Source organism: Ochotona princeps, chromosome 26, assembly GCF_030435755.1.
Source record: "Ochotona princeps isolate mOchPri1 chromosome 26, mOchPri1.hap1, whole genome shotgun sequence".
NCBI lineage: Eukaryota > Metazoa > Chordata > Mammalia > Lagomorpha > Ochotonidae > Ochotona > Ochotona princeps.
In genome coordinates this window covers 1,291,693-1,318,366 of record NC_080857.1, presented here as the reverse complement: position 1 = coordinate 1,318,366, position 26,674 = coordinate 1,291,693, and the positions used below count along the sequence as shown (strand labels likewise).

The window sequence follows — 26,674 nt, the reverse complement described above, 5'->3', positions numbered from 1 at the left end:
GAGGTGAGGATGTTTCAAATCTCGTCTTTGACCTCTCTGCCTGGTCAAAATGTGGCTCTTGTTAGTTGTCCACTGGCTTAGGAGTATGGCGTGTGTCCCACCTGGCGAGCCTGGGCGGTGACCCCGTGCACTGAGTCCTGACTGGCACACAAGGTGGAGAGGCTTGCTGGAGCTCTGGGATCCCAGCTCTGGCCCCCTGGTTGTGAATATTTGGGAAGTGAGCCAGCAGATGGAACTCTGCTCATTTCTCTCTCTCTCTCTCTCTCTCTCTGAAAGAATTTAGAATTTTTTAAAAAATTTGATTCAGTAGCTGTACAGAGCACGTTTCTGGCTTGGGACCATCAGCATGAGTCCCTTTATTGACCTACGGAGCGGGTGACGGACTGAGGGCTTTATGTCGGGCGTCCTGCTGGTCACCCCAAGAATCAGCGTTGCTCAGGGAGCTTTCCACATGTGATCCTGTTGAGTCAGCCGGCACAGCAGTTCCGCGACACACACAAGGGCTGTCAGTCCCAATGGGTAGACCACAAAAGTGACTTTGCACAGCGCCAGGTTTGGAACAACTTAATCTAGACCCGGTCTTTTTTTTTTTTTTAAGATTTGTTATTTGGAAAGGCAGGTTTACAGAGAGAAGGAGAGGCAAGAAGATATTCCACCTGCTGGTTACCTCCCCAAATGGCACCGATTAGGCAAAGCTGAGCCAATCTGAAGCTATGAGTGTCTTCCGGGTCTCTCATGCAGGTGCAGGGTCCCAAGGCTTTGGGCCATCCTCCACTGCTTTCCCAGGCCTCAGGCAGGAGCTGGATGGGAAGAGGAGCTGCCGGGACATGAACTGGTTCCCGTAGCGGGCCCTGGTGCTTGAAAGAGGAGGATTAGCCGATTGAGCTCTGGTGTTGGGACCAAGATTCTGTCTTCTTGACCAAATTGTTAGATAATCTACCTGCTGGATGTAGGGATGTCAGCTCCTCCTGTGTGTTCTGGGGACTGGGGGGGTCTCAGTCACTTAACGTCACCCCTCTTTCTCAGTGTCTGTGTCTACTCCATTCGCAGTAGTCCTTTGTTTTCGCTTGAAATATTGAGGTTGCTTCCTTTTTCTTGTTTTTTTAAGTTTGTTTGTTCATTTTCATTTTAATATTGTTTACGTACTTTAGGGGGCAGTCCGTATAGCTTTGTAACACTGGAGAAAATCCTCGAGTGTAGAATAATCATCCTTTGCAGGTCGGGTTACGCACTGCTTCTCTGTAAATGTCAGTCCTTCGGAAAGGAGCCTTGGAAGAGAGCGCAGGCATTCAGTTTCCTCCCCGCTACAGTTACAGCATTGAATGGGCTTGCACTTGTTCTGAGCCAGTTTGACAATCTGCTACATCAAAGAACAGAAGGCTGTGTGCTGGTTCTGGGAGGAGAGCCACTCGGCAGAGGTGGGCTCTGTCCCCTGTCAGGCAGGTGCAGCAGGCTCTGGGTCCTGGGGGACGTGCAGGGAGGTCAGGGCTTGGTTGGGAGCGGCACTAGACGGTATTCTGGCTCGGCAGGTTTGTTTTTGTCAAGTTTTGGATGTAATTCTCTGGGGATTCTTTTCTTGCTCTGTGCAGTTGCTACTGTACTGCTCGGAGCTGTATCCATGGGAACGTAAATGGAATGACATAAGTTTATAACTTGTTGCTAGGCAGATCTAGCTCATAATGTCTTAAAATTTTCTCATTAGAAATGTGCTTGGATGTTGTACCTTTTGTTGGGGATTGAAGTTTGGAATTAACACTGTGAAATTGGTTTTAATTGAGTGTTAGTGCTGTAAATACGAGAGAAACTGTTGACGCAGCTCTGTGGAAGTGGTGACTGGTTGTACCTGGACTCTCAGCGTCTGGGCCACCCCTAGCCTGTACTTACTATCGGAATGATGACAGGTCCCCCCTTTTTTCTTTTTTCTTTTTTTTTTTTAAAGATCTGTTTGTTTATTTGAAGGAGGGCTAGCAAGCAAGCAAGTGAGTGATCTTCACCCGCTGGCTCACTTTCCAGATGGCCACAGTGGCTGGAGATGGGCCAGGTAGGATCCAGGAGCTTCTACCAGGTGTCCCACACGAGTGGGAGGGCCCTAAGCACTTAGGTCATCCTGTGCTCTGCTTTTTCCCAGGCCTCAGCAGGGAGTGGCATTGGAATGGAGCAGATGACTTAGATAAACCTGTTGCTGAAAAAAGTTAGGATCAGCCAAGGAGATTCATATAGCTGTATCCTATTTTGTTCCAACTTTAATTTTTTTTTTTTTAAGAAAATTTTTATTGGAAAGAAGATTTATTTATTTTTATTGGAAGGTCAGAGTTACAGAGAGGAGGAAAGACAGAGAGGAAGATCTTCCGTCCGATGATTCACTCCCCAAGTGACCACAATGGCCGGTGCTGTGATGATCCGAAGTCGGGAACCTGGAACCTCTTCCGGGTCTCCCACACAGGTGCAGGGTCCCAAGGCTTTGGGCCGTCCTCCACTGCTTTCCCAGGCCTCAGGCAGGGAGCTGGATGGGAAGTGGAGCTGCCGGGATTAGAACCGGCGCCCATATGGGATCCCGGCATGTTCAAGGCGAGGACTGTAGTGGCTAGGCCACTGCTTTGGGTCCCATGCTTGCTTGTCATGAGGTAATCATTAGAGTAGTTACTTGGTAATGAGATTTTTAATGCAGTTTTTCTGCCAATCACTTTAAATGCTTTATGGGCCGATTTATGGAAACCGTTGTTGTTAATTCCATTTTACTGTAAGGAAGCAGGTTTACTGTTTGTTGCCTGCCAGGTTGTGTGCCTCTCCCTAGGAGGGCTTTGGCCTCTTTGTGTCTGGCCTGGACTCTAGGCCGTGCGGAGTGTCCCCAGCAGAGCCAGGGCAGTGGCCAGGCTGGCCTTAGACAGGCAGTTTCCTTTCAGCTGTTGATGTTGAACTTGTGTGGCTGCGATTCATGCTTTTTCCCCAGAGAATCATGTTGGGAATTGGCACAGCGTTGACTCTGCTTATTTATCAGAGGAACTTTATTTCTGAAATTCATCCAGGCCATACTTGGGAGATGCTGACTTGTGTTTTGATGGGGCATCATGTTTAGGGAGCAGAGTGGTTCACATAGGAGTTGGTGTGAATGAGACTTTATTATAGTTGGCTGTATTAACACACCTTTTCCTTCATCCAGCCCCAACTCCCCAGTGTCCTTTCAGCTTCTTAATCTAACAAACAAAACTAGCAGATGGCCGAAATCTGATAGGAGTAGATTGCCTTACTTGCCGATATCAGCACATGTTGGTAACCTTAAAAACCTGAATTTAGTGTAAGAAGTTGTAGTGCCTCAGGTTTCCTGTAGAAAATCAAAAAATTTTAAAAGAATTTTTTTTTTATTGTGAAGTCAGATATACAGAGAGGAGGAGAGACACATAGTCAGATCTTCTGTCTGATGACTCACTCTCCAAGTGAGCGCAACGGCTGGTGCTGCGCTGACCAGGAGCCGGGAGCCTCCTCCAGGTCTCCCAGGAGGGTGCAGGGTCCCAAGGCTTTGGACTGTCCTCGACTGCTTTCCCAGGCCACAAGCAGGGAGCTGGAAGGGAAGAGGGGCTGCCAGGATTAGAACCGGTGTTCATATGGGATCCCGGGGCTTTCAAGGTGAGGACTTCAGTTGCTAGGCCACACCGCAGGGCCCGAAAATGAAATTTAGAGCTGGGTGGGATTGTTGCGCTGATTTGGTGAAAAGATATGAAGGAATTATGATGGAATGCTGTTCTCCATTTGTGAAGTGATGACACAGGGTGGCAAAAGGAAGAAATACTAGATGAAAGTCGATGCAGTGATTCAGTGGTTGCACGGATAAGCTTTGTTAAGCGGTTGGGGTGTGCTGGCCTGTGGGGGGCAGTGGGATTAGGAGGTCAGTGGTGGAGACAGGAAGGCTGTTTGAACAACTGCACGATTTTCTAAACGTGCTAGACAGTGGAGGCTACCCAGGCATTGGGAATGGAAAAGCTGATTTGTGAGGGTCTGAGCTGGCAGAGGGGAGGCTCCCAGCCTGAGTAGTGGGCTGCTGCATGTCCTGCAGGGTCGGCATGTGCCACTGATGGTTTGAACAGTGTGTAGTAATCGTGGCAAAAGCAGAGTGTTTCTGCAGGACATCAGTGACCATGAAATAGAGGGAAAAAAAATCTTGCCCTGGAGACCCCCCTCCCCCGAGTCCACAGAAGAACTTAGCTTTCACAGCTGCCCGGAAGCCACACCTTCCCTGTTCCTGTGGGCGCATTGACTCTCAGGAGACAAGAGCTTGGGCCCAAGGAAGCCCAGCTTGGAAGGGTAAGGGTAAGTTGAGCAGAACTTGACATGGAGCTGGGTGAGGAGTTTGCAGGTTGAATAGTGAGACTCCCCTGAGAATGCTGTTTGTTACAAGGACATCAGGATTGTTTAGCAGAAAACTAGCTCAGCAGATTCTCAAGTGGGCACTGCTTTGTGTCCTGGCTGCTCCATGTCCAATCTCGCTCCCTGCTTGTGGCCTGGGAAAGCAACAGGATGGCCCAAAGCTTTGGGAACCTACAGCTGCATAGGAGACCCTGAAGAAGCTCCTGGCTCCTGACTTTGGGTTAGCTCAGTTCTGGCTGTTGTGGCCACTTGGGAAGTGATCCAGCAATGGAATATCTCTCTGCATCTCCTTCTCTGTGTGAATCTTCCTTTCCAAACAAACAAACAAACAAATAAATGATACAATATATATATTTTAAAGGACAGGCCTTTCATTAAAGCCTACGTTTTCTGCTGATGAGGGTTTAGGGAGGGCTCAACAGGGCAGCTGGTGCTTAGGGTTCTCGGGGAGGCTGGGGCAGCAGGCACTGCCAGGGTCCTGCTGGCGTCCTGGCGCCAGCTGTCCTGGGCATGCCCAGCGTGACGATCTCTGGCTGCTCATGTTGGAATAAACAGCTCCAAGGCAGCTATCCCGAGAGAACCAGGTGTAGGCTGGAGTGCAGGCTGGCTCTCCGTTCAGCTTCACAGGGCGGCCTGAGGAGGAGCTGTGTGGTGGGATGTTGTGGACAATGAGTCCACTGCTTTCAGCTTGGTGCCTGTAATTGATACACCTCCTAAAAGGAGATTATACCCAGAGAGCGCCCCTCACCCCATGTGATCTCGTTAAGGCAGGCTTGCTACCTGTCGCCTAAATCAGGCCCAGATTAAACTCCTCAGATCCTCCAACCCAAACCTTGATGGACTCAGGGTATCTGCCAGTTTACAAGCTGGGACCAGCTTAGTTAGGATAATTGCTGCACCACACACGAGGCCCAGCTGGCCCTGTCCGTGAGGCCCATTTCCTTATTAGGACTCAGCGCTGTTGATGGAACATTGTTCAAGATGCCTGGCTTTACTCTGGATTGAGATTTTTGTTGTTAAAATTTTGCTGATTCACCCTTTTCAGAGGAAAATGTTGGTACACACACACACCCCCACCCCCTTGCTAAGGCCGAGCTGGCACAGTTGGTTGCAGGCCTGTGGGTGTCTCACACATGCACACGCAGCCCACCCCCACTTCCTCGCAGGCCTGTGGGTCAGCTGGTAGTTGTGGTTCTGCCTGTGTTGTTACTTTCCTTCCTTTCTTGGAAGTCTTGTGTGGTCAGGGTCTGCACAGGGCTCTTCTGGGGCTTAAAGGTCTTACAGTCTTGCCTGAGCTTTGACCCCAAGACACTGAGCAGTGTTTTGATAATCATTTTGCCCTTGGAAGGGGTTGAAGGAGTGGTTCAGAGTGCATTGTGTTCCTGGAGCCACTAACTGCTGGCTGCTCCCCTGCTCACCTGTTGTCAGTGTGTAGGAGGCGCCGAGGAGAGCTGACGGCTCGTGGCAGCGTGTGGGGTTCTCCGTCAGCGGCAGGTTAGGGTGACCGGGTGCGCTTTCTTGGGCAGCATGTCCTCTCCGGGCGCCTTTGCTGTTGCGCACAGTGATACTTTACGTCCCAGTGAGCTTTCCTCATGCTTCCTGACTGTGAGGCCCTCCTAGCTTTCCTTAGGTTGCTGAAGGGCATTCCAGCGTCCACCTGCTCGAGTCCCAACACAGGCTCCTGGCCTGGCAACAGCAGCCTCTCACTTCCAGGTTCCAGGATCTCTTCCATCCATTCTTTTTTGAACATTATTTTTATTGGAGACATTTACAGAGAGAAGAGATAGCAAATGCTTCATGGTTTATTATTCCTCAAATAGCCCCAAAGGACTGATTTGGAGGCAAGAGCCCTCTACAGGTCTCCCAGGCTTTGGGTCATCCTCTACTGCTTTCTTAGGCCACAGGCAGGGAACTGGGATGGTAAAAGGGACATTTGGGATCTGAACCAGTGCCAACTGGGATTCTGGCGCATGCAAGGCGAGGACTTGACACTAGGCTACTGTGCTGGGCCCATAGAAGTTCAGACTTTTAGAAGCCTGAGGGGCCAAGAGAAGACACACAACAGCAAGAGGATAAGCAATTTTGAAAACTAGGGCGGGGCCAGGCACCACGGCCCTGTGGCTGAATCCTCACCTTACACATTCCAGGAACCCAGATGGGCACTGGTTCTTATCCCAGCTGCTCCACTTCCCACACACCTCCCTGCTTGGGGCCCCGGAAAGCAGTGGATGATGGCTCAGTCTTGGGATTCTGCGCCTGCGTAAGAGACCCGTATGAGGCTTCTGGCTCTCAGGTACGGATTGACTCAGCTCTGCTTGTTGTGGCCACGTGGGGAATAAACCAGCGGATGCAAGATCTTGCTGTATTTGTTTCTCTCTGTAAATCTGCCTTTTAAATTATAAAAAGAAGGAAAATGGGGCAGCAGGGAAGCATTTCTTTTTTTATATAGTAGCTTTTTTTAAAAAGGATTTTCTTATTTATTTTTATTGCAAAGTCAGATATACAGAGAGGAAGATCTTTCGTCCACTGATTCACTCCCCAGGTGGCTGCAATGGCTGGAGCTGAGCCAGTCCGAAGCCAGGAGCCTGAGCCTCTTCCTAGTCTCCTGCATGAGTGCCGGGACATGAACAGGCAACAACATGGGATCTCAGCAGATGCAGGGCAAGGCTTTAACCACTAGGCTACTGCATCAGGCCCTCACCTGTTGGCTTATTTCCCAAATGGGCACACAGCCAGAGCTGGGCTGATCAAAGCTGGGAGCTAGGAGATTGATTATTCAGGGTCAAAAGTGGAAAAGCTGGGACTGAAACCAGCACCAAGTTGGATTACCGACACTGTAGGCTGAGGATTAGCCTACTATGCTACGGTGCCAGCCTTCATGAATGTTGTTGAGTGCCTCTCTGTCTAGCCACCCCAGCCCCCGTCCTAGTTTTTGTGTCCTCCCGTGGTAGTGGTAACCCAAGAGGGAGCAGCCCACTACTTCCCTCCCAGGCCTCTCCCAACCCAGATTATGCACTCTCGTGGTTCTGTGGTTTGACTTGAGAGAATTAGCCCCCAGTGCCAGCTTCTGCCAGCTGATGCTGCAGCTAAGCCCAGACAACCTTCACCCACTCTAATTGTAGTTTGCACCAGTAGGAACAAACAGCCCAGCCTGGCTTTTCCCTGATCTAGTCCACATGAGGCATACGGGTGTTGTAGCCCTGCCTAGTCTGGTCTGCCGCCATCCCAGCTCACACTCTGCAGTGGGGGTAGCTGTCCAGCAAGGGGGTCCACCCTCATTCCCCCTGCCGGCTCTGCCCCCTCCCGTCCTGGTTCTCATGTGTGATGTTGGACACTGCGGTCACATCCGGTACAGGCAACCTCACCTTGGCATTCTGTATTGTGCACTGGTTTTTGTCGTGACCCACACTCTGTTCTGGTGCTCGGATTTGCCGGTGGATGACGTGAACTGATTCAGCCTGGTCTGCCCCCGACCCATGGCAAATGTATGCCAGTGGGAAACTTTCCATGGCCTATTCTGGGCTGTTTCCTATCATGCTGCCTGCACTTACCTCCAGGGTCTGTGTCCTGCCAGAGGAGTTGCCTAGGCTGCTCCATCAGAACCAGAGAGGAAGATTCACTCCCGAAGTGACTGCAACAACTGGAGCTGAGCTGATCTGAAGCCAGGAGCCAGGAACCTCTTCCAGGTCCCCACGCGGGTGCAGGGTCCCAAGGATTTGGGCCGTCCTCGACTGCTTTCCCAGGCCACACGCAGGGAGGTGGATGGGAAAGTGGGGCCACTGGGACCAGAACCAGTGTCCATATGGGGTCCTGGCACATGCAAGATGAGGACTTTAGCCGCCTGGCCTCCGCGCTAGGCCCAAATGTTTATTTTTTAAAAACCCACTAGACGTGGGCTACCACTGTGGCAGCGCCGCCTGCAATACTGGTATCCTGTGTGGTCCTGATCTGTGTGCCAGCTTTTCCACTTGTGATCCAGTTCCATGCTGATGGCCTGGAAAAATGGTCCAAGAGTTGTGCACCTGTATCCATGGGAGAGACCTGGCTTCAGCCTGCTCAAGGCCCGACCAGAGCAGCCATGTGGGGAATGAGCCACCAGAATAAGCGTCATTTGTGTAATTCTGTCAAGTAGGCAAATAAAGGCAAATGCCAGGATCGCATATGGGCGCTGGTTCTAATCCCAGCAGCCCCGCTTCCCATCCAGCTCCCTGCTTCTCCCATGTGGGTGCAGGATGCCAAGGCTTTGGGCCGCCCTCGGCAGGGAGCTGATGGGAAGCGGGGACATCAGGACACAAAGCAGCACTCATGTGGGATCCTGGTGCCTGCCAGGTGAGGACTTTAGCCGCTAGCTACCACGCCAGCAACCACCCCCCCTTTTTAAATTTGATTTATTTGAGGGACAGAAAGAAAGGGAGGAATAGAGGAAGGAAACCAAAAATAAACATGCTCACCTGCTACTTCATTCTCAGTGCCCACAGCCACTGGCCTATGGCGGGAGGTCCCTGCGAGGGTGGCACAGACCCAGCTGCTTGGGCCTCCAGTACAGGGACCTGCTCTCCCAGCTGCGCCACACACAACTATTTTGGACTTTTTGAAAAAGGAAACCCTTTATAAAGACTCTTCACGAATATCTGGACAAATTACTGTCGTCAGCCTTTGGATGTGAACAAATAGAGTTGTTTTATGACAGAATGCGTAACTGTTTAGGTGTCAGAATTACAGTTTATAACCATCCACTGTTAGTTTTTGCTGTTCTGGTATTAGGTAACAATTTTATGAGTTCATCCCCCACCAAAAAATCACTTTCTTTTACCTCTGATTCCTGGGAGGCACAAAGTGTCAGAACCAGCATCCTTCCCTGGTGTGTTTGCCTTAAGCAAGAAAGGTGTGGGCTGAATGTGGTCCAGCATGGTCAAGGGAACAGAATGGCCTTGACCCTGTGTCACCACCGCAGACCCCACGCTTGTGAATGGTATAGAGCTGTCTGTGAGGGTCTCAGTAGCACCCCTGCAGACCCCGCCCTTGTGAATGGTATAGAGCTGTCTGTGAGGGTCTCAGTAGCACCCCTGCAGACCCCACGCTTGTGAATGGTATAGAGCTGTCTGTGAGGGTCTCAGTAGCACCCTGCAGACCCCGCCCTTGTGAATGGTACAGCGCTGTCTGTGAGGGTCTCAGTAGCACCCTGCAGACCCCGCCCTTGTGAATGGTACAGCGCTGTCTGTGAGGGTCTCGGTGACTTCCAGGTTGCAAGCTGGTTTCTGGGGTTGCTTGGGTTTCTCTCGTCTCCTCTCGTCTCCTCGTCACTTCCATTGCACTCAGCCCGCTTCTGGGGAGGCTGTGTGGAAGAGCATCGGTGGCTGGCAGGGGAGGTAATTCTGTTGAACAGGTTTGGTTCTGGAAATGGGGAAGAGTTGGGTCTTTGGGTGAAGATGTTTCTGTAGCTTTCGCAGGCACTGGGGCTTGGGTCTGTGTTGAAAGTGTGGAAGACCACAGTTAGGCAGCGTGTACAGCTAGCTGCTTTGGGAATGGTGTGTGTGTGCACGCATTCCGCTAAGCGACTTATGCAGATCATTGTTTGATTCTGTCACTGGGAGTTAGGAACTATTTTTAGCTACCTGTTCTAGATGAGAAAATAAAAACCTGTCCTTAGGAAAGGGTTCAGTGTCTTAAACGTTACAGGTGCAGATCTGGAATTGGACCTTAAGGTGCTGCTGAGCTCTGAGCCCACCGATCCATCTCAGTGATTTCAGCTCCAGATGCACTGATTTTAGTGAAAAAATTTTTCTAAGAATGTGATACGCAATAGAAGTAATATTGGAAATTCCTTCCTTCCTTCCCTTCCCTTCCTTTCCCTTCCCTTCCTTCATTCTTTCTTTTAAAAGATTTTATTTTTACTGGAAAGGCCGATATACAGAGAAGAGGAGAGACAGAAAGATCTTCCATCAGGTGATTAACTCCCCAAGCAGTTGCAGTGGCCCGAGTTGAGTCAATCTGAAGCCAGGAGCCAGGAACTTCCTGCAGGTCTCCCACATGTGTGCAGGGTCCTGAGGCTTTGGGCCGTCCTTGACTGCGTTCCCAGACCACAGGCAGGGAGCTGGAAGGAAAGTGGAGCTGCCGGGATTAGAACCAGCATTCATGTGGGATCCTGGCACGTGGACGGAGAGGACTTCAGCTGCTAGGCTACTTCATGGGCCCTGTGTTTTATTTTTTCAGATCAAACTCTCCAGCAGCTATCTTACCTTTTGTTGTTGTTTTTACACTTTTTGCTAATCCTTGTAAAACTAAATTTTGTGTTACATTAGCTTCTGATTTCCATTGCCTGGCTTTTGCTTCCCTTGGTTTTACTCTGTTGATTTTATAAGTTACAAAGTGGGACGCTTAGGAAAGTAGCTCTATTTTTTTTGAAAGTAGTTTTTAGCCTCACTAATTTTATTACAAGCATTCACACCTATTCTGCATTGTTTCCCATAATTTCTATGGTCTTTGGGGTCCGGTGCAATGGCTGAATGGCTAAATCCTCACCTTGCAAGCACCAGGATCCCATAAGGGTGGCAGTTTGTATCCCAGCTGCCCCATTCCCCATCCAGCTCCCTGCTTGTGGCCTGGCAAAGCAGTCGAGGGCAGACCAAAACCTTGGGACCCTGCACCCGCGTGGGAGACCTGGAGGAAGTTCCTGGCCTGGTTTCGGATCGTTGCAGCACCGGCCGTTGAGGCTGCTTGGGGAGTGAATCATTGGACGGAAGATCTTCCTCTGTCTCCTCCTCTCTGTATATTTGACTTTGTAATAAAAATAAATGAATCTTTAAAAAAAAATTTCTTACGGGTTATACTTTGATACCATGTGTAAGAACTTGGTTCCTCCTGCAGAAAGTCAAAAAAAAAAAAAACAAAAAACCTTGGTTCCTGTGTCTGGCATTGTAGCCTAGTAGCTAAAGTCCTCGCCTTGGCGCATGCCAGGACCCCATATGGGTGCAGGTTCTAATCCCGGCGGCCCCACTTCTCGTCCAGCTTTCTGCTGGTGGCCAAGGACAGTCCAAAGCCTTGGAACCCTGCAGCTGTATGGCAGACCCGGAGGACGCTCCAGGCTCCTGGCCTCGGACCGTCTCAACTCCAGCTGTTGCAGCCGCTTGGGGAGTGAGTAAGCGGACCTGAGAGTTTCCTCTCTGTCTCTCCTGCTCTCTGTATATCTGACTTTCCAATTAAAAAAACACACTTGGTTCCTAAACCAAGTTCCTAAATGAGGTGTAGTTGTGCTGGTTTACTTTCTGGTCCAGCTGCTGAAATGCTCTTCAGAAGTGCTCACTGTTGGACAAGCACAGCGCCAGAGAGGCCTGGAAACAGTCTGCCTTCCTGGCTTCACTCCCCAAATGACCACACAAAAGGCCAGGCTTGGGCCAGGCTGGTGTGAGGAGCATCTCCTGTGTGGGTGCTGTGGGCCCAGTCGCTTGGCCAGCATGCTGCGTTCCTGGGCTTTAGCAGGCAGCTGGGTCCTGCATCTGACAGACAGTACTGCGCCGTAGGCTGGGCTTCTGAGCTCATTCTAAAAATATTTTGTTGGTTCTGTAGGTGCCTGCACTGATGGTCGAGTTGTCTGTTAGGACGATTTTAATGGTACATTTCTGATAGTTGCTTTTTGGTTTTGATTTTTGATTTTTATTGGATTGAAGATGACTTGTTTGCATTTGCATTATATCTTGGTGCCATGTCTACACACGTCTTAATAAAGACGTAGATTATGTTTGATATTAACATTTCCTACAAGCCATCATTACATAAAAGGTTTTTATTAAACGTAGCCACTCTGATGTGTTTTGCCATAATTTCCTCATCTTTTGCCCTCTGCTGTTGCCTATCCAGTGGAGTCAACATGGAGTCCTGCCGAGTTCATAGCCATTGACTAGCCCTTCAGGCTTTTTCTCTGAAGGAAGTGTCCCGAGATTCCTGCCAAGGGTGGCAACATGGATGGTTAGAATTAAGCACTCAGTGAAAGGATTAGTCAGTTTCCTGTGATTTAGTTTATGTTTGTACACATTTGCAGTTTTTATTTCCCTGTAAAAAAAAGGCCAGAATTTCCACTACATTCCTTTTTTGTTGTTGTTTTCAAGGGAAACACAGTGGCAGTGGTGCCTTTCTTTGGAAAGGTGCCCAGGGCCTCTGCTGCAGAACCCCGGAGAGCTGTGACGTCGTGGTGGCCCATTAGCCCAGTTGACCCAGTTCTGCAGTCACCCCAGTGCGTGTAGCGTAAAGCACTTGGCCTACCATTTGTATCACGGGTGTTATAAATGTAAATGTGTTTCAAAAGTTTCCTTTCAGGATAAACTTTTTTTTTAAAAGAGATTTATTTATTTATTTGAAAGGCAGAGTTGGACAAGGAGAAATAGATCTTCCATCTGCTGTTCACTGCCCTGCAACAGCCAGGACTGGGCCAGGCTGAAGCCGGAGCCAGGAGCTTGCTCCAGGTCTCACATGTGGGTGCGGGTCTCACATGTGGGTGCGGGGCCGAGGCCCTGGGCCGGGTGCTGCTGCTCTCCCAGGCTCATTAGGGTTTGGGTGCGGGGCCAAGGCCTTGGGCCGCGTGCTGCTGCTCTCCCAGGCTCATTAGGGTTTGGGTTAGAAGCAGGGCAGCCGGTGTCTTGGTGTTGTGGGTGGTGCATTTTTACCACGGCAGTGGTCCCTCAGGTTAAAATTTTTTTAGTGGCTATTTTTTTTTAAAGATTTATTTATTTATTTATTTTTATTACAAAGTCAGATATACAGAGAGGAGGAGACAGAGAGGAAGGTCTTCCATCTGATGATTCACTCCCCAGGTGAGCGCAGTGGCCGGTGCTGAGCCAATCCGAAGCCGGGAACCAGGAACCTCTTCCGGGTCTCCCACTCGGGTGCAGGGTCTCAAAGTGTTGGGCCGTCCTCGACTGCTTTCCCAGGCCACAAGCAGGGAGCTGGACGGAGAGTGGGGCCACCGGGATTGCAACCGACGCCCATATGGGATCCCGGGGCATTCAAAGTGAGGACTTTAACCATGAGGCCACGCCACTGGGCCCATTAGTGGCTATTTGTTAATAAAGTTGCTACAGTGATCTGTGGATTATTATTGCCAAGTGAATAGAACTACTGTTTCTGAGAAGGGTGGAATGTTGCGAAGTGGTTGCCAGTCTGAACTGTGCTGCAGCCCCGGTCCTGCTGCCAGGCAGGGGTTGTGGCGGCACCTTCTGAGGCGAAAGGCTAGAGTGCTGGTAGCATCTACTGCTTGTTGTATCTGTGAAATTACAGTACAATTTTTTCTGTTTTTCAAGCCAAGCTAGCAAGACGCAGTCAGGAGCGAGACAATCTGGGCATGCTGGTCTGGTCACCGAATCAGAATCTGTCCGAGGCGAAACGTAAGTTGTCGGAACACCTCTGCTTTCCTTTTAATTCAACCAACGTTAAGGTTGTTGTTTGGTCATGTCTATGGTGTCATCACCTTCCATCCCTCTTGGAATGTTGCCTGGTGGATTCTGTCCTGATCAGAAGGGTGGGCTCCAGGGGAAGGGGCCTCAGAGTGCAGCCCTCCCCCTCCCAGGAAAGAAGCTTGAACAAGTTTTACTGTTACGTAACAATGTGTTTACCCACTTGTTTGTTGATGTAAAAGAAATGGACTGAGGATGGGGAGAGGAGAGAGATTTCTCCATTTGCTATTTCACTCTTGAGATGGCCACGATGGCAGCGCAGCTGCAAGGAGCCTGGGGCTCTGTCAGGATCCCCCTCCCCCGCCATGTGTAGGGCCTGAGCGTGTGGGCACACTCACAGGAGCTGCATCTCAGAGCAGCTGGTGGGTCCTGCGTGGCATCAGCTTAGACCGGCGTACCACAGTGCCAGATTTGACTGAGATGGTTTTAAGATTTATTTTTTTTATTAGAAAGGCAGACCCACAGAGAGAAAGAAATATAGAGAAGAATTATAGAGAGAGATCTTCCACTGTTTCACTCCCCAAGTGGCTGAGCCAATCCAAAGCCAGGAGCCAAGAGCTTCCTCCGGGTCTCCTATGTGGGTGCAGCGTCCCCAGGCTTTGGGCCGTCCTCCACTGCTTTCTCACTCCACAATCAGGGATCGGGGTGGGAACTGGAACAGCCAGGAAACAAACTGGTGCCCACGTGGGATCCTGGTGCTTGCAAGGTAAGGATTCAGCCACTGGGCCATCATGCTGGGTCTTTGACTGGGTTTTCATTTCAAAGATTGCAAGTGCCAGCTATATGTTACTGAAAGTGAAAAGCTTTACAATGTGAGATTTCAGAATAGCTTGGAAACAAAATGAAAAAATTTTTTCTTTTTTTGAAGATTTATTATTTTTGTTTTTTATTGGAAAGGCAGATATACAGAGAGGAGGAGAGACAGAGAAAGATCTTCTGTCCGATGATTCACTCCCGAAATGGCCGCAAGGGCCAGTGTTGAGCTGATCCGAAGACAGGAACCAGGAACCTCTTCCAGGTCTCCCATGTGGGTTCAGGGTCCTAAGGCTTTGGGCCGTCCTCGACTGCTTTCCCGGGCCACAAGCAGGGAGCTGGACGGAGAGTGGAGCTGCTGGGATTAGAACCGGCACCCATATGGGATCCCGGCGCGTTCAAGGCGAGGACCTTAACCACTGTGCTATTGTGCTGGGCCTAAAAAGTTCATTTTTTAAAATAATTTTTCAAAGTAGAGTTACAGGACAAAATGGTGATACTTTGCATGTGTTGGTCATTTCCCAGTCGGTCCTAATAGCCAGGGTTGAGCCAGGCTAAAACCAAAATCCAAGAACCACTTCTGTGCCTTGCTTGGGTGGCAGCAGCTCAGGTCCTTAACCTACCAGCCCCTGCTTCCTAGGTGCATTTGTAGAGCTGGGTCGGGAGCTGAGTCCGGGAACGTCATTTGTGTCCCACCTCACCGGGATGCCACGCTCCAAGCTGTGGGTACTGTCCCATCTGCTTCCGTTTTTACATCTGATATATTACCTTGAATCTTTGTCATTTTCATTAACTTTGTTTTTTGTGTAACTAAGAGAAAGAACAGGCGAAATCCTTTTTTGAGATTTCGGGGATGTCCACTGGTTGCGTTGATGGACTATTGATACAGTTTCCATTTTTGTGTGGAAAGACTGTTCTCAAGGGTTTTTTGACAGAAATAGATCAAGAACCATACAAGTCTTTTTTATAAAGATATATTTGGTTTTTATTTGAAAGGAAATTTACAGAGAGAAGGGACAGAGAGACCACCCATCTGCTGGCTCACCCCCAAGTGGCCATAGTGGCTGGAGCTGGGCCAGGCTGAAGTCAGGAGCCCGCACCCATCTCCAGGGCTTGCACATGGCTGCAGGGTCCCCAGCACTGGGGCCATCCTCCATTGCTTTCCCTGACCATAAACGGGGAGCAGTGCAGAAGTTGGTGCAGCTGGGATTAGAACTGGTGCCCGCATGGGATGCTGACAGCGCTGGCCCGTGGAAATCATTAAACCTTAGGTGAAGTCTGGAGCTGGTAGGTGCCCCCCGTCATGCCCAGAGCCAGGGGCATGCTGTTCTGCGGCCTCCTGCTGAACTGAGCCCCGGAGCTTGCTGAAGGTGCTCTGAGCGCAGGCGCTGAAACGGCTGGTCAGGCTGTGGCTGAGCTAGCAGTGGATGGAGGATCTCTGTCCCTCCCTCTTGTTGCTCTGCCTTTCGTGTACACACACATGACTGTTAGGTTTTGGCTTTTCAAGGATTTATTTATTTGAAAGAGGAATAGACAAAGAGAAGGCAAGGTCCTCCACCCACTGGGTTACTCCCCAACATCAAATGTGGCCGGGCCCTTAGAGCTGTATTTTTTACTAAACAAATCTAGCCGTGTCTTGTTCTTGAACATTGAGGTGCTTTCCTATTTTTCCCTACTGCAACACGATTCTGCAGTTTGTGGTATCCTTGGCAGCTGCGCCCATTGCTAGCTCCTTGCTTAGGACACTTGGTGACTGTAGTGCCAGAGCAGAGGTGGCTGTTACCCTAGCCAGAGAAGCAGCGCAGAGTGCACATTTGTTGGTTGAGGGAGGAGTGACTTTGGAGGACAGCACGTGGTCTCTAGGACTACCCCTCTGCCGCCCTGGGCTTTGACCAGTCTTGGCAGAACCTTCTCTGCTTCCGGGCTGGCTGCAGACACAGAGCAGCAGCGATCGGCGGGCCCCTGGCTGCCCTACATTCTGACCCACGGCACTGGGTTCTCGGAGCCTGGGCGGACCCCTGCTGCAGTTTATTAGGAGAGCGTGCCTGTCTCATGGGCGCCCTCAGAGTTGGTCCGCTGCTTGATTGTCCTTCAGTGGCCTCCTGTGTGGGCCCTGGCACGGGTGGGTTGTACCATGTGGGTGTGGGCTGGAGGGAGAGGTGTGCTGCTCCACTCCAGGTGGTTCCTAGTAACGAGAGGAAGGAGGGGGTGAGTCAGGTGTTGGGTCCCTGTTGCCCTCATGGAAGAGCGGGGTGGAGCTCTGGGCTCCCGGCTTTGGCGTCTCATCCTTTGCTGGCTGAGCTGGTTTCGTTTACTTTAGGCAATTTGAAATTTTCTGAGGAAAAAGGTGAATTAATCACAACTGAATGTCATTCTGCTGGTGGTCAGGGTTGTTTTTTGGAAGATTTATTTTGAAAGGTAGATTTACAGAGAGGTCTTCCATCTGCTGGTTCACTCCTCCGATTACGGCCGGGACTGAGCTGAAGCCAGGATTGAAGCCAAGGAGTAGGGACATCCTGCTTTCCGGGCCACAGGCAGCGGCAGGAGCGCAGCTGCTGACGCCAGGCTCAGTGCCCACATGGGATGTGGGGCTGCAGGCAGAGGGTTACCTTGCTGCACCACAGCGCTGTCTCCTGTTGATGGTCAGTTTCAAAGATTGCAACCTCACCTGCGTGGATGCACAAATACGTGAGTGCTGCTGAGGGCCGAAGGACCGTGTGTCCTGTTGCTTGTGAGGCATTGTGTCTGAAAGAGACTTCTGGTAGGAGAGCTGAGAAAGAGGCGCGGTCACCTGGACTTCAGGGGGTGGTCTGGGAAGGGAGGAGTTAGGCCTGAAGCTGGGAAGTGAGCACAGGTAGGAAGGCCAGCCTGTCAGGAAGGTTGGGAAAGAGGTCAGGAAATCGCATTTTCCTGGATGAAGTGCATCAGGGCACTCTTCTGCGAGGACTGGTGGCCTGCATTTGCTCTGGCATAGTCTATTTCTTTTGCTGTGTTTCCTTGAAGGTGTTTAGTGGAGGCATCCTTCATCTATTGGTTGTATTAGTGTCTGTGTCCACCAGGTGGCAGAATTGCTTCAGCTAAGCTCATTTTGGTTCCTGAGTTACAGGGATAATTCATTTATTTTAATGAGAGGAAATGTCATGATATTTGTTGCCATATCCCTACAGTGTTTTTGGCACACACAGTTTGAGTCATGAGAGAAGTTGGTGTCATGTGTTTTTGCTGTTGTGGGGTTATGCTGTGTTATTTTACAAAAACTCTGCAAAGACTGGTCTGTCCCCACCCCACCTGGGCTGGCTGAGCCTCCGGTGTGTCGGAGGAGGGCGAGGTGACCTGAGGCCGCGCGGCGGTGGAATTGGAGGTACTCACAGGACGCGCGTGCATTTCTTCCCTCTGTTTCTGTCACTTGCATCCTCAGCCACAGTTCTGCTTTCCTGTTCTCAGGGCTGTTTTTCCCACCCCTTCTCTCAGGAACCGGGGTTTTTAAGAGCCAGGGTGTGACCCACACAGCTCTGTGCCGCTGGCTGACATCTCTGCCCCCTGTGAAGAGCGTGCGGCTCTTAGTGGCAGGTGTCTGCACTCGGCGAAACTGGGGGGCGGTGGTGCCACAGCCAGTAAGCTGCCGCCTGCCCCATTTGGCATCCTGCACTGCGTGCTGCTCCATTTACAGTCCAGTCCCCTACCACGTGCCTGTGCCCTTCCTGCCCGCGGTGGAGAACCACTCGGCCCGGCTCCTTCCCGGCTGTTACAGGCACTGGGCAGAGACCCGGCACCTGGACGGGCTCTGTCGCTCTGCCTTTAGTGTACACACACGTGACTGTTAGGTTTTTGCTTTTTTAAGGATTTATTTATTTGAAAGAGGAATAGACAAAGAGAAGGCAAGGTCCTCCACCCGCTGGGTTACTCCCCAACTGGCCTCAGCACTTGGACCGTCCTATACTGCTTTCCCAGGCACTCGACCAGGAGTGGAGCAGCTGGGTCTTGAACTGGTGCTCCTGTGGGATTATGATTTCACAGACAGTGGCTTTATGAGCTGTTCCACAGTGCTGGCCCTAGTGTATCTTTATTTTAAAACACACTTTTACAAAAAGGTTAAAGTGTTTCTAGATTTATTTGGAAGAAAGGCAGAGAGGAGCAGATCAACCGCTGAGGCCAGGCTGTCCACTTGAACTGTGGTCTGTGGCCTGTGGCCTGAGGCACCTTAGCTGGGAGCCCATGAGGGGGGAGCTGGGACTTTGAAACCCAGAGCCTCCCTTGTGGGGTGCGCATCTGTCAAGTGCCCCAGATCTCACCACTGCCCCAAACACTGCCTCAGCTGCCGAATCTTCAGGATTTATCGTGGTTTATCGTGGCTGTGATCGCTTCTGGGAAGCTGGATGGCTCCTGCCTCCCAGCTGGGCTCCGTCCCGCACACTCCTGTGCTTTGTAGCCCACGGGCTCTCACTCTCGGGCGGCATGTTCTTGATGAAGGAGGTCTCACTTCTCTCCCGCACGTGTGGCTCCTGACAGCTCTGCCTGCCCCGGGCTTTAGCAAGGAGCTGTGTCTTCAGGGTCGCCTTGTCTCGGGGTCTGCGTGATGCATATCTTCACTCATCCTAATTTAAGATGCACAAATCTTGCGTGGGAATTTTCAAATGTAAAGAGCATTGCAGCATGCAATAATAGAATTGATTTAAAGTTGAGTGCAGTGGCACAATGCTGGTTTCTTTTCCTGCATCTCCCCCATTTTTTCCCCCAAGGTGAATTGATTGATTTGAAAGTCAGAATTAAAGAAAGGTGGAGCCAGAGTGATTGTTCATCTGCCGGTTCACCAGGGCTGGACCAGGGGTGTCTGGGTCTCCCATGTTTGTGGCAGGGTGTTGGGTTGGAAGTGAAACAGCTGGCACACCGATCAGCACCCAGAGCAGATGCCAGCACTGCTGGTAGCTTCCTGCCAGGCCACCACACGGCCCAGGATTATTTTGCTTGTGACTGGCAGATGACCGTGTCAGCTAAGTTACACAGTGCAGGAGGCCCTCAGCCAGAGCACTTGCTCATCCTGCACACTAGGAGGCAGGTGGGCGCGCATGCAGACCTGCAGTGTGCTGGCCTTTCCAAGGCCCTCAGGACTCGCTCATCTCCGGGGCCAGTTTCCCAGTGGCCTCGCTCCGCGGCTTCTCCCTGCCGTGACTGCGACCGCCTCGGCCTGCCTTCTCCCCGTGGTGGACGTGAGCACGGCTCAGGCAGAGGCGGCCCCCGGTCTCCAGGCTGCCCATTTACCTGGGCTCACGCCTGGTGTCCTCAGCAGGCCTGTATCTCCGTGACTTCTCTTCCCATTCCTTGGGGATCGAGCACCTTCGTTAGCCTTACGCTTTGTTCTCATGAGTGGGCTTTACCATCTAGAGTTGACACGACAGGGAACCCTGTTGCAGGTTATTCATTTATTTATTTAAAGATAGACTTCTTTTTTAAACATTTATTTAGGGCCCAGTGTGGTAGCCTAGTGGCTAGTTAATTAGAAATCTGTTTTTTTTTTTTTTTTTTTTTAATTGCAAAGTCAGATACACAGAGAGGAGAGACAGAGAGGAAGATCTGCTGTTCAGTGATTCTCTCCCCAAGTGAGCGCAACGGCCAGAGCTGTGCCAAACCGAAGCCAGGAACCTTTTCCAGGTCTCCCACGCGGGTGCAGGGTCCCAAGGCTTTGGGCCATCCTCGACTGCTTTCCCAGGCCACAAGCAGGGAGCTGGATGGGAAGTGGAGCAGCCAGGACACCAACCAACGCCCATATGGGATCCTGGCACATGTAAGGTGAGGACTTTAGCCACTAGGCTACCGTGCCAGGCCCTGTTAGGATTTAGAAAGCACACACTCTTCACTCTCCTCAGCTTCTCTTCATTCTTCTCTTCACTCTTCTCTTCACATACACTCTTCGCTTCTCCCAGCAGCTCCTGGTCCCTCAGTAAAGGCTGGTGGGAAAGGCAGGGCCGTGGTGGAAGTGGCACAGAGCAGAGTCAGCAGGAAGGCATTGAGCACCGAAGCCTGCCACTGGGTGCGTTCAGGTTCCCTTAGGTCTAGAACATTCTGCATGGGAACAGGTGTGCCTTTTAGTGCCTAGTTTTCCCGATGAGGCAGTCGCCCCAAGCGTACAGACGACAGTGATGCTGTAGGCACAGGAAGGCTGAAGGAAGCAGACCAAAGGATCAGAAAGCTGCTTGGTGATTCCCAAGGACACTTCCAAGTCACTTTCTTGGGCTAAGCAGAGAGAACTGCCGGAACACGACTGACTGCCCAGGGGCAGGGTCCTTCTGTCACCTGCATTAGGAGAGGGGCCACCTCAAGCCCCGCAGGCCAGCTGCCCTGACGCCTCAGGTCCAGTGTGGCGGGCAACAGCACCAGGGGCTCCGTGCTTGGTTTCCGCTTGGTCTGTTTCCTCACGCGAAATCTTTGTCCAGACTGGTAGATGAGAAATGTTCCTAACAGCGAGTGGCTGGCAGCAATGTTTAATTCCTGTGTTCACTAGAGACAGAGCCAGGACCCAGCCTGCGCCGTGCCGGCCTGCGCCTCCCTGGCCTGAGACCCTGCACAGTACTTCTGTCGGACGGTGGTTTAGGTGCACGTTCCGAGGCAAGTGACGTCACTGAGGCAGCACCTATGGAGTTGGCTCTTCCTTCAGATTTGAGTTCCACAGTTGTGTAGCCCTAAGTTGTTCTTGGCTTGGAGATTTCAGCTAACTCTGGCTGGAGATGATGGGGCGGGCTTCATGTGGCACCTGTGGCGGAGCTGGTGAAGTGGCTCCAACAGCTGGCACCTGCCTTAGCAGTCACTTCCGGGCCTCCCGCCCTGTTCACAGGGCGAGCTCAGCTCAGGTGAAGGACGGTGCGCCTGCAGAGCTGAGGTTGTACACAGATTGGTGGTTCAGTTTAGATTCATCAGGCAAGCGCTAGACAAAGGTGCCTGCTGCTTGTTGCCTCTGCCCTGGCTGGCGTGCCACCCTCACACCCGGCCGCTCTCCTCAGCCCTCTGCCACAGAGCCACTGCCCCTGCTTCAGTGGCTGTGCCAGCGTCTCCGAGCACCTTGGACCTGCTGGCCACATGCTGGCCTGTTTGCAAGTGAAGAGCTGTGTGCACGTCCTGGGGGACTTACCCGTCCGCAGCACACCAGCTTCAGGAACGGCGCAGAAGGAGGTCATTTCATTTGTTACTTGCCGGTTTGCAGCTGTATTGAAATTGTGTTACATTCTGAGTGAATTAGCCAGTAAGTTTGTAAGTATAAGTGTTTTAAGAAGTTTTAAGGAAATATGTCATTATGCTTTCACTGTAGTTTGTGTTGGAATTAAATTGACCTCTTTGGCTGTCGATGAAAAAAACCTTTCCCTGAGTGTATAGTGTACAAGCTAGTGTAGCAGGTTTGAATTCTTTTTGGAAATTAATTTTTTCCTAAATTGGTTGTCAATTACAACATATAGGAAGGTGGTTGAAGTGAGGTTGAGAAACAGAGTAGGCTACAGAAGGTCGAATCTTGGTAGCTGTCAGTGGATCAACACACCTGGGCCCCGGAGCCTGCCAGCTCCCTCCCTGGTAAGTCCTGTGGGGCCTAATGACATTTTACCTTTTTTTTTTTTTTAAAGATTTATTCATTTTATTACAGCCAGATATACAGAGAGGAGGAGAGAAAGAGAGGAAGATCCTCCGTCCAATGATTCACTCCCCAAGTGAGCCGCAACGGCCGGTGCGCACCGATCCAAAGCCGGGAACCTGGAACCTCTTCCGGGTCTCCCACACGGGTGCAGGGTCCCAATGCATTGGGCCGTCCTCCACTGCTTTCCCAGGCCACAGGCAGGGAGCTGGATGGAAAGTGGAGCTGCTGGGATTAGAACCGGCGCCCATATGGGATCCCGGTGCATTCAAGGCGAGGACTTTAGCCGCTAGGCTACGTTGCCAGGCCCGACATTTTACCTTTTGTTGAATACAATTCCATGCTACTTGGTCTTTTTGTTTCAGTTATTTTTGTGGAAAGGCAGGTTTGCAGAGAAAAGGAGAAACAGAAAGATCTTCCATCCAGATAGCCTCAATGGCTGGAGCTGAGCCAATCCAAAGCCAGGAGCCAAGGCTTCTTCCGGCTCTCACGTGGGTACAGGGTCCAAAGACTGCACCTTGTGCTGCTTTCCCAGGGCATAAACAGGGAGCTGGGTGGGATGTGGAACAACTGGGACAAGAACCGGTGCCCGTATGGGGAGATGTAGGATTAGCTAGTTGAACCTTTGTACCCACCTCACTACATGCATCATTTTTATGATTTATAAAGGAAGACCATCCACAAAATGGCCCAGTTTCCTTGGTATTTTCTCAGTGCTTGAAATCTGACACTTGCCACTGTCTACTCCAGTATTTCAGTGGAGGTGCCAAACATTGGGGTGTTATTAATGTCTTAGTTTTTTAAAAACATAAGAGTATCTTGCTTATTCATTATCCTCAGCTGACACCAAAAATGAACTCCAGTTTTCTATTGCTTTTTACTGCTCAATAAGTATTTTTCAAAGTACTGAGTTATTGGCTGTGTGTTATAGAATTTGAAATATCACCAAGAAGAGATGACCCTCTCAGAAGGGTGATCCCGGTGGCTGGTAGCGAGTGTGTTGCCCTGACTTCTCTGTTTCAGTTGTGTGGGTTCTGTGATTGGTAATGTGACCCTGTTCTGTTACCATCGTGTGTGTGCACCCTGGCTGCCCTGTGTGTGTGTGTGTGTGTGTGTGTGTGCGCGCGTGCACCCTGGCTGCCCTGTGTGTGTGTGTGTGTGTGTGTGTGCACCCTGGCTGCCGTGTGTGTGTGTGCGTGTGTGCACCCTGGCTGCCCTGTGTGTGTGTGTGTGTGTGTGCACCCTGGCTGCCCTGTGTGTGTGTGTGTGTGCACCCTGGCTGCCCTGTGTGTGTGTGTGTGTGTGTGTGCACTCTGGCTGCCCTGTGTGTGTGTGTGTGCGTGTGTGCACCCTGGCTGCCCTGTGTGTGTGTGTGTGTGTGCACCCTGGCTGCCCTGTGTGTGCGTGTGTGCACCCTGGCTGCCCTGTGTGTGTGTGTGTGCACCCTGGCTGCCCTGTGTGTGCGTGTGTGCACCCTGGCTGCCCTGTGTGTGCGTGTGTGTGTGTGTGCACCCTGGCTGCGCTGTGTGTGTGTGTGTGTGCACCCTGGCTGCCCTGTGAGTGTGTGTGTGTGTGTGTGCACTCTGGCTGCCCTGTGTGTGTGTGTGCGTGTGCACCCTGGCTGCCCTGTGTGTGTGTGTGTGCACCCTGGCTGCCCTGTGTGTGTGTGTGTGTGTGTGTGTGCGTGTGTGCACCCTGGCTGCCGTGTGTGTGTGTGTGCACCCTGGCTGCCCTGTGTGTGTGTGTGTGTGTGTGTGTGTGCACTCTGGCTGCCCTGTGTGTGTGTGTGCGTGTGTGCACCCTGGCTGCCCTGCCACAGCTCACGGCCTTCCCTGTCCTGTGTTCCAGTGGACGAGTACATCGCCATCGCCAAGGAGAAGCACGGCTACAACATGGAGCAGGTGAGAACACTTGTTTTCTCTCTGCCCACCCTCTGGGGTGCGGGCGGGTCTCCCTCTGGGGTGCTGGCTCCCATGTTCCTCTTCGCACCTGCTCTGCTCGGGGAGGGCGTGCATTGTCCCTGAGGAAGAGATTGGCTTGTTGTTCCTTGGCTTTGATTTTGTTTTCCACTCAGGCTGTCACTACCTCATCTATTATGTTTGATATTTGTTGTTTTGAATCAATTTCCAAATGCAAACATTATCTAGAATTTTAAAATATTTTTGAATCATTTCTGAGAAAGCCAGATTTGTTTTTCTAGAGGTCTAATAAAATTTTATTTCAGGCTTATTTCTAATTCTTACTAATTTTAGCTTTTCTCTATTTGAGATGTAGGGAGGAAAGTTCCTGTCCACCTGTTCATTCCTAAATGGATACAACAGCCCGGCTAGGGCACGGGGGCTGCAGCTCACGTCCTGTAAGCTCAGAGGTGCTAGGCCGGGCAGGGAAGGAGGGGTAGAGAGCTTTAGTTGCCAAGGGAGAGTCTAGCAGACTGCTTCCTCGAGGGAGATGTTCCGGGACTGCCTCCGCTGGGGGCAGGGTAACCGCATGAGCACAGTGGCCGCTGAGCCGGTTAGCACTGGCTCCGCTGACCGTGCCCTCACTCCGAGGACAGCAGTGCGCTAGGAAACATTTGTTCCACCCCTTCTACCGTACCTCACCCTCCGCACTCGCAGCAGAGGCTTACATGCTCACACACCCCCTCAACTAAAAAGAAAAATCAGATTCTTAAAAATATATATACATCACTGGGGTTTTATGCGTCTTGAGGGAGCCAGTGCTGGGGCTCTGCTGGCTGATCCAGTGCCTGCAGCACCAGCATCCCACACGGGCTCCAGTCCGTGTCTTGGCTGCTCCACTTCTTTTTTATTTTTTATTTATTTTATTACAAAGTCCGATATACAGAGAGGAGGAGAGACAGAGAGGATGATCTTCCGTCCGATGATTCACTCCCCAAGTGAGCCGCAACGGCCTGTGCGCCGATCTGAAGCCGGGAACCAGGAACTTCCCCCAGGTCTCCGATGCGGGTGCAGGATCCCAAAGCATTGGGCCGTCCTCCACTGCTTTCCCAGGCCACAAGCAGGGAGCTGGATGGAAAGTGGAGCTGCTGGGATTAGAACCGGTGCCCATATGGGATCCTGGGGCGTTTAAGGCAAGGACTTTAGCCGGTAGGCCACGGGCTGCTCCACTTCTGACCCAGCACTCTGTCTCTGGCCTGGGAGAGCAGCGGAGGGCTGAAGGAAAGGGAACTAGCCTGTTGTACATTTACCAAGCACAGCAAAGTAAGTATTGGTGATTTCCAGAAATTGAATCAAAGAACAGAAAATACGCATTTTTAAAGATTTATTTATTTTTGGGCCTGGTGCCGTAGCCTAATGACTAAAGTCCTCGCTTATACATGCCGGGATGTGTATAAGTGAATCAGTACATGGAAGAGCTTTCTGTCTCTCCTTCACTCTGTATCTGACTTGCCAATAAAAACAGTAAATCTTGAAAAAGATTACTTTTATTGGAAAGGCAGATTTACACACAGAAGGAGATAGGAAGATCTTTGACCTGCTGGTTCACTCCCCAAATAGCCACAAGGCCAAAGCTGCACTGGTGCGAAACCAGGAGCCAGGAACCTCCTCCCACATGGGTGCAGAGTCCCAAGGCTTTTGTACCGTCCTCCACTGTTTTCCCAGGCCACAAGTGGGGAGCTGCATGGGAAGTGCGGCCGCTGGTATTCAAACCGGTACTCATATGGGATCCAAGCACATTCAAGGCGAGGACTTTAGCTCCTAGGCTACCGCACCAAGCCCAAACAGAAAATATTTTAAGAACCATTGGTCTAAACCATTGGCCTAAACATCCAGAAAAGTCGGTGAATGCCCCCAAGAAGCCATTAGACTAGTGCCTGTGACATTCATCGTCCAGACAGCCAGAGAGAAGCAGGATGTCCTCAAACAAAGCTGTCAGGCTTCCTGGAAAAGCTTTGGAGACGTGAGGTGGCGGCCTGAGCTTCGGATGTTTCCAGGGAAACCACAGCTGAGCACAGTAGCAGCGAGCCCCTCCCTCTGCACAGCGTGTAGAACAGAGAGCTTCATTTTGTGAGCAGACATGTGCAGGTGGGACTTTTTGAGGTTTTCCTGATTTGAAAAGCAGAGTTGGAGGAAGATTCATCTTCATGTGCTCGTTCTCACCCCACGTGGCTGTGCCAGCATGGCTGTGCCAGGCTGAGCCCACGCGTCAGGATCTTCATGTGGGTGCAGGAGCCCAAGAACTCGGCCATCTTCCACTCCTTGTCCCTGGTACATTAGCAGGGAGACGGATAAGAAATGAAGCAGCTAAAACGTGAGCTATTCCTAACATGGGACGCTGGTGTCCCAGGCGGTGACTCCACCCGCTGGCCACAGCGCTGGCCCCGCAGATCAGACTGTAGAAAACACTGGAAAGCAGCAGGGTGAGGCTGCTGAAGAAACGGGTTAAATGGGGGAGCACACCACAGTGGCACAGCATTAGCTGGTTAGGTAACGGGTTAAATGGGGAGCACACCACACTGGCACAGCATTAGCTTGTT

General features: G+C 51.2%; 1 protein-coding gene across 1 annotated transcript in view; it reads left to right on the top strand.

Moving 5' to 3' along the window:
• Positions 1-26,674, top strand: part of RCOR1 (REST corepressor 1) — a 56,708-nt gene that overhangs the window by 13,292 nt on the left and 16,742 nt on the right. Inside the window, exons 3-4 of the mRNA XM_004584521.2 lie at positions 13,656-13,739; positions 24,025-24,077. Coding sequence (XP_004584578.2) covers positions 13,656-13,739; positions 24,025-24,077 — 137 coding nt within the window. The remainder of the gene's footprint in view (positions 1-13,655; positions 13,740-24,024; positions 24,078-26,674) is intronic.